The following is a 12,764-nucleotide window of genomic DNA, read 5'->3' as shown; positions in this document are numbered from 1 at the left end:
CTGCTACGTCCACACCACAGATTCCCGACCCCAACCACCTACAATGCATCCTTCTCAACACCCGATCGGTCCATAGGCATGCCATTGACCTATGGAATCTACTAGACACCATTTCCCCGGACATCGCCTTCCTTACGGAAACATGGATGAATGCTTCCTCCGCACCAGACATCACCATTGCCATCCCTGAAGACTATAAGATCACCCGCAAAGACCGTACCAGCCACACAGGAGGAGGAATCGCCATCGTCCACAAGAAATCTATCCGCATCTCAACCAGCTCTGACGTCAATCTCGCCAACTCCGAACATCTTCACTTCCAGATCCACATCGACCCCAAAACAACACTCAGAGGCACTCTCCTCTACAGACCACCAGGACCCCGCGCAAAATTCAGTGAAGACATCCCGGACTTCATCACCCCACACGCGCTCCCCTCCAAAGATTACATCCTTCTAGGAGACCTCAACTTTCACCTTGAAAAGACCAACGACCACAACACCTCCACCCTCGTGGACAACCTCGCCAACCTCGGACTTAAACAACTAGTCACTTCCCCCACCCACATCGCAGGTCACACACTCGACCCCATCTTCACATCCAGCAATCATATCTCCTTCTGCCACACTACGGATCTCCTCTGGACCGACCACAGCTGCGTTCACTTCATCTACAACAAGCCGAAACCCATCATCCACTCCCAACCTACCCTGCAAAGAAACTGGAACAAAATCACCACGGACCAAATCTCCGCATCGCTCCTTCGAAACTCCCCAGCCCTCTCTTCTAACGCCAACGAAGCCGCCGCCAACCTCACCCTATGGTTATCCAACACCGCCGACACCTTAGCTCCACTGAAAAAACGTCAAAGCAAACCTGGCAGCAAGAAAGCCTCATGGTTCAACGATGATCTCAAGAAATCCAAGAAACTCTGCCGCTCCCTTGAAAAGGCCTGGAAAAAAGACCCAACCACCAGCACCAAGGACGCCTTCAAAAGCGCCTCCCGCACCCACCACCAACTGATCCGAAAAGCCAAGAAAACAGCTTTCAAGGATCGACTTGACAACAACGCCCACAACAGCAAGGAACTTTTCAACATCGTCAAGGAATTTTCCAATCCCTCGGCCAACTCCAACGACATCACCCCCTCTCAAACCCTCTGCGACTCCCTAGCCTCTTTTTTCCACAACAAGATTGCAGACATCCACAACAGCTTTGACAACCAACCCGGAAACCAACCCACCCTACCATCTGCTGACCACCTTCCCCCCGTGAACACCCTTAACGCTTGGAACCCAATCTCCACTGAGGACACCATCCGCCTGATGAATTCCATCCACTCAGGATCCCCCACAGACCCATGCCCTCACCACATCTTCAACAAAGCAGACTCCGTCATAGCACCGCACCTCCGAGACGTCATCAACTGCTCCTTCAACTCCGCTACCTTCCCAGAAGACTGGAAACACGCCGAACTCACTGCCCTTCTGAAAAAACCAACAGCGGACCCCACCGAACTCAAAAATTACCGCCCCATCTCGCTTCTTCCATTCCCGGCCAAAGTCATCGAGAAAGCCGTCAACAACCAGCTCGCCGCTTTCCTCAAAGCCAACAAATCCCTCGACTCCTCACAGTCTGGCTTCCGAGCCAAACACAGCACTGAGACCGCCCTCATCGCAGCAACAGACGACATTCGAACTCTACTGGACAACGGAGACACAGTCGCCCTCATCCTCCTCGACCTCTCTGCAGCATTCAATACAGTCTGCCACAGCACCCTTCTACAACGCCTCAATAACATCGGAATCCAAGGAAAAGCACTTGAATGGATCACCTCGTTCCTCACCGGAAGAACCCAGAGAGTCCGCCTTCCTCCATTCAAGTCCGAGGCCTCTGAAGTCATCTGCGGCGTCCCTCAAGGATCCTCACTCAGTCCCACCCTCTTCAACGTATACATGAGCCCCCTTACGGCCATCGCACGCCGACACAACCTCAACATCATCTCCTACGCGGACGACACTCAACTAATCCTTTCTCTCACCAATGACCCTAGCACCGCCAAAACTAACCTACACGAAGGAATGAAAGAAGTTGCCGAATGGATGAAACAAAGCCGTCTGAAACTGAACTCAGACAAAACTGAAGTCCTCATCTTAGGTACATCCCCCTCTGCATGGGACGATTCCTGGTGGCCTGAAGCCCTCGGAAAAGCACCCATCCCGACAGACCACGCACGGAACCTAGGCGTCATCCTGGATTCTTCACTCTCAATGAACAGACAAGTCAGCGCCATATCCTCTTCCTGCTTCAACATTCTTCGCATGCTCAGAAAAACATTTCGCTGGATCCCCCTCGAAACAAGGAAAACAGTTACCCACGCTCTTGTCACGAGCCGACTGGACTACGGAAACACCCTCTACGCGGGTACTACCGCAAAGCTCCAGAAGAAACTCCAACGAATCCAAAACGCATCAGCCAGGCTCATATTAGACATCCCTCGCAACGAACACATCTCTGATCACCTTAAAGACCTCCACTGGCTACCCGTCAATAAGAGGATCACCTTCCGACTACTTACCCACGCACACAAATCACTCTACGACATCGGACCAGATTGCCTCAACTCTCGACTGTCCTTCTACACCCCCTCCCGCCAACTACGATCTTCCAGCCAAGCCCTCGCCACTATACCTCGCATCAACAAGACCACCATGGGAGGCAGATCCTTTGCATACCTGGCTGCTAAAACATGGAACTCACTCCCCGCCTACCTTCGCCTCACCCAGAACCACCTAGCGTTCAGAAAGCAGCTTAAAACGTGGATATTTGACAAATAACCCTCCTCCCCTTCCTAAGCGCCTTGAAACCCTCTGGGTACGTAGTGCGCTATACAAATTCTATGACTTGACTTGACTATGGCGTCATTCAGGCCGTCATTTGCTAAGTCAAGATGGAACACCCACCTTTGTTCAATCCTGAACAAAGCAGTCTGTGTTATTTGTTGGTGGGATTCTAGGATGACCCAGCGTAGACTCATTGGGGGGTGTCCGAGTTCAGAGAAGTGGGTGTATAGTTTGGTGGTAGTTTTATGGCAACGAATATTGCTCTTGTGCTCAGTGATTCTGACCTTAACGGGCCTCATGGTCATGCCAACATACCTCTTGTCACAAGGGCAGGTCAGCATGTGAACACAACGTGGGGTGTTACAGTTAGTGTGTTTGATTAGCGTCCATGTAAATGTGTCTGATAGAACCTATTGTTTGGTGTGTCTGGTCTGTGGGCACATGGTACAGGAGCCGCAGGGATAGTGTCCTGTCACGGGTGGGAGATCCCACAGTTGCCTCTGGTTAGGGATGTTGCTATTCTTGGGTCTAGTGTGCACCAACATATCTTTCAAATTGTTGGTACGTTTAAATGCAAACCTTGGTTTGGGTATTGTCAGTGTACCCGTGTTCAGAATTGCCTAGTGTTTGTTCACTGCCTTCTTTATTAGATTGGATCTAGGTGTGTACGTGGTCACACAGGTCAAAATGTCAGTGAGTTCTTTCTCATGTACCTCTAGGAGGCTTTCACGATTATTGTTTCTTGCTCATTTCGTGCAAGAGGGAACCTGTTTCTTAGGGTATTGTCTCTTCAGCAGATTGTCAGCCAGTATCTCTGCTTCAATTTTGTAGTCCTCTGTGGAACTACAATTTCTTCTAATTCTTAGAAATTGGCTGAAGGGAAGGTTATTTATCAGTGTAGCAGGATGATAGCTACTGTACAGTAGCAAACTATTTCTGTCGGTAGGCTTTTTGTATAGGGATGTCGTTATTCTACCCTCTTGTAATTTGATGGTGAGATCTAGGAAGGCAATGTTCATGGCAGATATAGTGTGGGTGAATTTCAAGTGCTGTTTTTTTGTGTTAATCGAACTCGCAAAATTCGGCACATCTCTGTATGTCCCCCTGCCAAAACATGAGGATGTCATCTATGTACCTCTTCCACAGTCTCAGGTTAGCTCCGAAGGGGTTAGTCACATGTTGAATGGTCTCTTGTTCAAATGCCGCCATATACAAACATGCCACACTGGGGGCAAAGGTACTCCCCATCGAAGTACCCTGAGACTGGTGGAAGAGTTGGCTGTCAAACTCAAAAAAGAATTCTGTTAAGGCCAGGGTGGCACATTATTTATCTCGGCGCATCAGATACAGAATAATGAAGATCACAGGTAAATAGTCTGGTATTTCCCCTTATCAGGGGCATCATTGCAATCTCACCCTAGAAGCCTCCATAAGTGTTGTCGAAAGAGGAAGCGATGGGAGCACTGCAGGATTCAGTGTTGCCGCAAAGGCAGAGGTTGGTGAGTGGCATGATGTGTCATTGCAATACAATTTGACAATGACTTTAGTTAGTAAAGCTCAAGCCTGTTCAGAACGAGTGTGCATGCACATTTCCTCACACTCGCAAACATATGTGCATACATGCACAGATACCTGCAGACAAATACACACACACACACGTGCACGTGTTGTGACACACACGCCCTTCAATGTCTTCAGAAACACTGTAGTAATATATCAGCCATGGGCTGAACATCGGATGCCGGGAAAAAGCAAGGGTCACACCACCTACACCGGCACCCGAACAAGGAGTTGTTGGCAAGTAAGCAGAATCTTCGAAGGCCTTAAAATTAAAACGGAGAGGGGATACAGCTCTGCAGGGCATTGTGGACCTCTTCGAGCCGCCCACAAGAAAAGCTTATGGGAGAAACGCACTTAATGGATGGAAGCTGCCTGGCTCAACATTATTTTGCTCCTTAAAGGGAAAAACACCGCTCCATTCTGGAAATACATTAATCGAATTGTAACCAAGGCCGTTCTATGGAGAACAGAGTATCCGAGAGTGTATGGGCCAATTACATCAAACAGCTCTGGAGCAACAGATGGGTGCTATGCAAGCCCTCCATCCCATCAGATACCAAATCCCGAAAGGATCCTGGGCCCAGATATTCTAGAAGTTGCAGTAATTAAATTCATCAAACATATGAGCAGTGACCGGTGCGCCGGGGCCTAATGGAATTTTCGTAGCAGTTTTTCAATCAAATCAATCCTTCTGGGCAGGACTTCTCACACCGCTCTTTAAACCTGCTTTACAGCCACTATTTATCCTACATGGCAGGGCTCAATACTGCATCCTAACCATGAAAAGGGCAACCGATCAAATCCGGCCAATGCCCGGCTAGTAGCACTGCTGGACATTGAAGCTAAGACCTATGCCCGCATCCTACTGGCTGAATTAGAAACTTGGGTAACAGAAAGAAGTATTCTTTCTCACACCCAGTCAGGATTTAGATTGGGCTGCTCAACAACAGACAATGTAATAGCGCTGGCATACTTATCCCGGAGGACCACTCAGGACAAACAGCTACCTTTATTCTGCTGTTTTGTGGACTATAGTGCGGCGTTCGACAGAGTCGACTTGGGAACTCTATGGCACAAGCTAAATTCCTGGGGAGTTCCCCATACACTTCTCTCTGCACTAATGTCACTTCATCAGGAGATCTGGGCGAAGAGCAACACCAGCACCCCAACAGTATCCACTCAGATTCCATCACAAAATGGCTTAAAACTTTGGACTGGACGAGGCGGATGGGTTGAGCGGCGGAGCCCACAGCTCCGCGCGGTCACCTGGCGTTTGGCTCCTCCCCCTCTTTCTTCTTCACCTCTCGGCTCTCGGCAGTCATGGCGGCTCGCGGCTGCCGGCGTTTTCCAGCAGATACGTTGTGCCGGGGCTCTGGAGTTTGCCGATTTTGCGGATTTGACCTCCTGGTTGGCTCTCTTTGAGTCGGCTCTTCTGGCGAAGTTGGATCTGCTGCTCGGAATAGGACGATATCGCTACTGCCAGCGGAAATTACCCATGACTGACTAAATCCAAGCCCTTCTAGGCCAGAAGAGTGCAGAGCAGGTGAGCAAGTTGCTCTGGGCTGAAAGGCATAGTTGGTGTACAGGTGGTCGAGAATCGGCGTCCTGATTTGGTTCCGGCTGGGGGGGAAAAAAAAAGTGAAGGAGGTGAAGGAGGCGAGGTGAAGAAAGATTTAATAGACTGCAGAACCATTTGGTGAACTTTGTCTGAGTCATGGGTAAACTATTAAACGCCCACATTAATATAAAAGCAAAAGCTCGCCGTCAGCTGCCTATGGAGATAAAGAATGTGAAGAAGGCAACTGATAGGGTGTCCCTAGAGAGCTCAGACGAGTTAGAAGGACCCTCTACGGCCCCAATAGGGCAATTCAGTACAGTTGAGATTTCGGTGCAGGGTAGAACAAAGAACCTCTGCACTAGTTTGGTGGTTTTTCAATCAGCTCATCCACCTGAATCACTGTCTCCCACTCAGTTTGACTCTGGTAATGAACCTAAAATCGAGACTAAATTGGCTGATGGTTTGAAGGGGGGTAAGCAGTTCCCCCTGTTTGAGAAGAAATCCAGTACGCTTTTGTCAAATAGCTTATCTTGCGTAGAGGGACCTCAAAATGCGACTTCCTCAGCAGATATCCAGTCCTCAGAAACAGTGTCCAAGCCTGAGTCTGAGTCAGAGTTTGTACCTAGCTCTATTTTAGTACCTCCTCGATTTCTTTATCAAGATGAGCATTCATCCCGGCTGATCGCACAAAAGCAGGATGAACAAACATTGATGCCTGAAATGGCCTCACAAAATTATACTCGAATTGGTTCTTCGACTGCTATGGATCTTAATACTGCCCAATTAATATCTACGAAGCCGTCTTCATTATCATCAACCATGGACACTCCACCCACAAGGTCAGCCGACCCCTTCAGCCCTGTCTTAAACATGACTACGGAGTCCATAGGTGAAATTCAGATGTCAGTTAAAGACATGTTGAATTTGATTTTGGATGAAGTTCGGGAGATAAAAAGATTCCAAAAAGCTGAATTAGCCTCAATACATCAGCGACTGGAGAAGATAGGGGACTTAGTTTCAAGCTTTCCACTCCGTCTTCAAGAAGCTGAGATGCAAATCTCTACCTTGGAAGATCCAATGACGGCAGTTAAAAAAGGTGCCAAAATAATCGACAGAAGCAGACGTGCCTTGGAAATAAAACTCGATGATTTGGAAAATTTCACTAGAAGATCAAACCTGCGTATTGTAGGAGTCCCGGAGGGGTAGAGGGATCCAATACAGTGCACTGGGTGACCTCCTTTTTAAAACAGAAAGTAATACCAGAATATGAGGGGGATCTAACAATAACTAGAGCACATCGTTGCCTGCCCAGTCTTTTCCCCACTCTGCTCTACCTCGCACAATCCTGTTACATTTTTCAGATAGTCGGATAAAGGAAGCTATTTTGTCTAAGGCATATCAGTTAAGACAATTTGCTGTCAATGAGACAACTAAATGCCGGATTTTCTCCGATATGTCGGCAACTGCTGCACGTAGGAGGAAGGAGTTCGTGAAAATGCTTCACCTGTTTAAAGCTACCGTGCCCAGGCCATGATTGCTCAACAATCTAAACTTAAAGTTCTGGCACAGGGCAAGCAGTATATGCTGTCAGACCTGGATGAAGCACAAGACTTACTGAAGGAAATCACTCAGGGGCATAAGGGTGAAAAGTGATGGCTGGGGAAAAAAAATGTTTTTTTTCCTTTGAGGGGGAGGAGGAGTCCAGGACCTAAGGGGTGTAATACCAGGACACCCAAGGTTTAGGGGCTTAGATCTGTGGCCAGTGTGGGGGAGGGAAGTAGGGCCACATGTGGGGGGGTGGGAGTCACGTGGGTGGGGATGGAGTAAAAAAATTAAGTCTTTAGTGCTATGTTTATCAAATATTTTGCTTCGAATAGGTGGCTCTTTGCTTACAAAAGATAAAAAGAGAGATATTTGCAGAAAATATGTAATCTATTTTAAATGCTGAGTGATGAGTGTTTGAAAATGATTTCTTTCAATGTTAATGGTTTAAATAACAAAAAGAAGCTTCAGGCCATAGAAATGTGGATCCAGTCTGAAAATCCCTCGGTAATATTGTTGCAGGAGACTCATATCTCATCTTTAAAATTAGATCAATTTTCAATGTTTAAAACATGGGCCTCATACCGTGGTTTCTCCTTGTTTTCTGAAGCGCAGCGAGGGGTTGCGATATTTCTAAAGAAGAATATTCATGCTGAGATTGTACACACAGACGAGGATGGCTCAGGGCGTTGGTGCTGGGTCACCTGTAAAATTAAAAATAGACTGAGACCTATCACGTTTGTGGGCTTCTATGCCCCAGTAGATGATAATTCTTCAGTGTATGAAGATTTGTTTCAATCTTTATTGATGGTGGTAGGAGACATTAATATTGGAGGAGATTTTAATCTGCTCATGAACTTAAAATTGGATTCAACCACGCAATCAAGGAAGCAATCTAAACCTAAATCATTGAAAGTCATTCTTAATTAGAAAAAAACTTTAGACCTTTGTGACCCATGGCGCACACATTACCCGTTAAGAAAAGCATACACATGCTGGTCAGGGAGATTTCTTTCTTGTCTCCAGACAGCTTAATATGCTGCATCAGAGGCCCATTCATAATGGGTTCTCAGACCATGCAATGTTAGTCATTAGGTTCGCTTTAGTACAAAATCTAAAGACTCCTAAGCGTTGGATATTCAACAAAACATACTTGAATGATGAAACATGGGTAACATCTCTGAAATCAGAGATTAGTGATTTTGTTTCCCGGAATGTTGAAACGGCCCCAATTAATATCGTTTGGGATGCCATGAAGGCCTTCGTTCGCGGAATAATTATAGGTAAAGATGCAGCAGCATTTAAAGTAGCCAAATGTAAAAAAGATGCTTTGGAACAAAGAATACAAGTTTTAAATGAATTAAGGCAGCTGAACCCCTCCAGCACGATTTCACATCAATTAGATGAAGCCAAAAGGGCATTTAGCACGTATTACTATGCCCAAAGTGAGGAGATTTTTTACAGACAATCTCCAAAAATATACGAAGAGAGTAATTTTACTGGGAAGTTTTTGGCCTGGCAGGTGAGAGAACAAGCTGCGGCTAATTTGATTAGAGGATTAAAATGCCCAGTGACCCAAATGGACACTGCAGATTCAGTCGGGATAGGAAAGATAATGCTTTCTCATTATAATAATATCTACAGTCAACATCATAATATTGATCAGGAAAAGTTATCAGATTTCTTAGAAAATTGTGCATTGCCTTATCTCTCCCAAACTGATCAATCAACATTAATGTGCCCATTTTCTTTGGAAGAAATAGAATTGGTAGTCAAAGATCTCCCAAATGGTAAAGCTTGTGGCCCAGACGGATTGTCTGCTGAATTTTTTTTAAAGAAATTCTGTGTTTTCTCTAACATTTTTTTGCAATTATTGAATTCAATGTTGGAAGGAGGCCCAATCCCGGACTCTTTTCGGGAAGGAACTGTGGTGAGTTTTTTGAAGAAAGGGAAAGAAGCTAAAGATCCAAACTCGTACCGACCCATTACCTTACTAAATATAGATTATAAAATCGTTACAAAATTAACATCAATGCATATGAATCGAATATCAACAGAGTTGATCCATTCGGATCAAAACGGCTTTATTCCAGGGAGGCATCTGTTCACGAACACGCATTACTTAATTGAAGCTTTAGATTATTTTGAGACACGAGGGATCCCGGCATTGATTTTGTTATTGGACGCAGAAAAAGCCTTTGATTTGGTGGTATGGGAGACACTTTTTATTATTTTGGAGCACTTTGGTATCCCCGATAAAATCTTAAATTTAATTTGAAATCTTTACTCTATGGCCAAAGCAAATATTATCATAAATACGGTAATGGTCAGTACAGTTTTAGTTAAGCGTGGCACGAGATAGGGCTGCCCCTTATCCCCAGTTTTGTTTGCGTTTTTTATTGAGCCCCTTGCCGCCGCAATAAGGAACTGTTCTAGTATTCTTTCCCCAGTCCCTTTAATGGCGAAGATCAAACTCTATGCGGATGATATTATGTTACTAATTAAACCTGAACTACATTCGCAAGTTAGGATTTTTCAGATTTTCGAGGATTTTGAAGCCTTAGGGGTTATCGGATCAATAAAAAGAAAACAGAGATTCTGAAGTGTGGGAATAGAGATCTAGAAATACATCCCGATTTAAGGTGCTGTATCAACACTAAACCGAAAAGATATCTCGGGGTCTTTTTCTCACATACAGTTAATGATCTATATACGCTCAACTTCGATCCCCTTCTTCTAAAGATCCGTTCAATGTTTACACGCTGGAACTCTTTGCCACTATCGATTCTGGGTCGGGTCGCCCTGATAAAAATGTCCGTTCTTCCTTTATTCAATTTTTGTTTTCCACTATTCCGTGTTTTCTGCCAGGAACTTATTTTTCTAGGGTAGAATCTTTGTTTTCTGCCTTCGTCTGGGCAAAAAAGCCACCTCGTATAGCAATAAACACTCTTTACGCGGTTTAAGATCATGGAGGACTCTCTCTGCCAAATATTAGAGATTACTACAACGCATATTTTATACAGTATTTGTTGAGGTTTAGGAATAAAACCCAAGGTCAGACCTTATTTATACATTTTTGACCTAATTTGTTTAGAAAATGAGATACCACCCCCCGCAGATTTTCAAATCTCCCAAATTAGTCCGTTATAAGACTCTGATATGGTTTCTTAAGAAACGTACTGCTATGTTTAAAAGATATTCACTCCCATTGATTAATGCAACAACCCTGCTGTCCAGTATTTTTCCACTGATAGGCATTAAAAGTGGATCTGAGATAGTAGATAACTGGGCCAGAGCAGGATTTATTAAAGTAGTTGATTTTTTTAAAAATGGAGTATGGATAACTCCAATAGAGATGGCATGTCTTATTCAGAGGAACTTTTTGTTGGTTTGGTCTTACAATACTATCTTTAAATTTTGGGGAACAGGAAAATCATGTATTATCTATGAATACTTGGAGGACCATTAATTATTTTAATTTTAATATACTTCGAGGAGCAAATTGGTGTAGAATGTTATTCTTTGGGAAATGGCTATGATATCGTACTCCTGCGGCTATTTCTAAAATGTATCCAAATTATTCATCGAACTGTTTTAGATGTATACAGCACACTTCCGCCAAGTGGTCCCATGTAATGGTCCATTGTACTAAAATTAGGGTATTTTGGGATGATATTTTTGGGTTTTTTCAGGCCTATTATAAAATTACGGTCCTTTTTAATGAAAAATTGATGCTTTATGGTTTTGATCCGGATCTTAAAATCCCTGTCCAGTTTGTTAAATTACTGTATATAGCAATGGCAGTGGCAAGATCTTTGTTATTGCAGAACTGGCGGTCAGAACAGATTCCATCCAAATCAGAATGGATACAGAAAATAAGGAGAGTTAGGAAAAGTTAACAAATCTATGCCATGCGGGTGGGAGGAGTAAGAAAATTTGATAAAATTTGGGGACCTTATTTTGATTTTGATTGATTTCTATTTGATCGACGATGTTAAACTTCATTATTTGGCTGTATTCTTTTGTTGAATTTGATCCTATGTATTGTTGATCAGTAATGTAACTAAAGTACTTCAAATAAAAAAAATAAATAAAAAAAAAACAACAAACGGGCTTAAAACAAGGTTGCTCACTAGCCCCACTACTCTTGAACCTCCACACCGTCGACCTGCCCAAATCATTAGCAGACGCAAGCGTGGTTGCCCCAAAACTCGGGGGTCTCCAGACCACGCAAAATGCCGACGACATCGTTATTTTGGACCAAATCAGAACGGGCGACAAACAGCCCTTAACACCCTCAATACTTATAACATAATGAATAAACTTCTGCAAACCAGTCAAAAACCAAAGTTATGGTCTTCCAAGAATGAAAACGATTCTCTGGCGGATAGGCAGATCGTGAATTGTAACTTGCACCAGTTACAACTACTTGGGCGTCTGGTTTAATGAAAGGGCAAACCATGCAGTTCACCTCATACACCTTAGGTGCAAAGGAGCCGGGGTGATACATAGCTTGAGACGCCTAAATCGTCACCTGCACAGCTCCACCACTGAGCCAATTTAAAAAGACTGATGTGGCAAACTGCTGCCAGCTTTGTCCTACGTCCATCCGGCCTTCGCAGGTATAATGGACCTATGTTTAGCGAACTATCAAATAATGGCTTACAAGAAAATGTCCTCCTTTCCCCAGCATGCAAGGAGGGCCAGCGGGTGAGGCTGGAGCTGGTCGTGGCAAGCGCAGACCTTTATTGCCCAGGTGACTTATTGAAATATTACATCTCTACACAGCGTGCCACAGCCCATTCCCTGAAAGCACAACGAGAATCCATGTCCGCGGATGATCTTTCGCCCCGGCATTCACAGCTGCATCTGGAATTGGGACACTAAGATTGAATCTACGAACTTATCCAATTCAAACATTCCCTTGTCCATGTGGAAAAGAACAATAAAAAACACAAATCACTCAAGTATCATTTGGGAGAGACATTGCAAGGCTTCCACAAAAACCCCTCTTACGACCTTGGACGCCTTGAACATCATGGGGAAGGCACAACCCTACCTCCATTTTTTTATCAACCACAGACTCGTTACAAGATTACCTCCACCAGGCTGCCGGCCCTTCCAATGCATGACTTTAATCCGCTCTGGGCACGGAGGAATGGGCGGCTCACCTGCAAGCTTTGTATCTACCAGCTCGAGTCTTGGCTACACCTGCTGTGCAGATGCCCCCACCTGGCCAACGACCAACAGCGCCTTCTGCT

General features: G+C 44.9%; 1 protein-coding gene across 1 annotated transcript in view; it reads right to left on the bottom strand.

The window, feature by feature from the left end:
* The window catches only part of LOC146813259 (olfactory receptor 5AR1-like), a 67,795-nt gene extending 62,070 nt beyond the window's left edge, over positions 1-5,725 (bottom strand). Inside the window, exon 1 of the mRNA XM_085615346.1 lies at positions 5,670-5,725. Coding sequence (XP_085471472.1) covers positions 5,670-5,725 — 56 coding nt within the window. The remainder of the gene's footprint in view (positions 1-5,669) is intronic.
* Positions 5,726-12,764: the final 7,039 nt, after the last annotated feature.

This window comes from Triturus cristatus, chromosome 7, assembly GCF_964204655.1.
Source record: "Triturus cristatus chromosome 7, aTriCri1.1, whole genome shotgun sequence".
Taxonomy (NCBI): domain Eukaryota; kingdom Metazoa; phylum Chordata; class Amphibia; order Caudata; family Salamandridae; genus Triturus; species Triturus cristatus.
The sequence above is the reverse complement of the archived record's forward strand: the minus strand, read 5'-3'. Positions and strand labels throughout refer to the sequence as shown.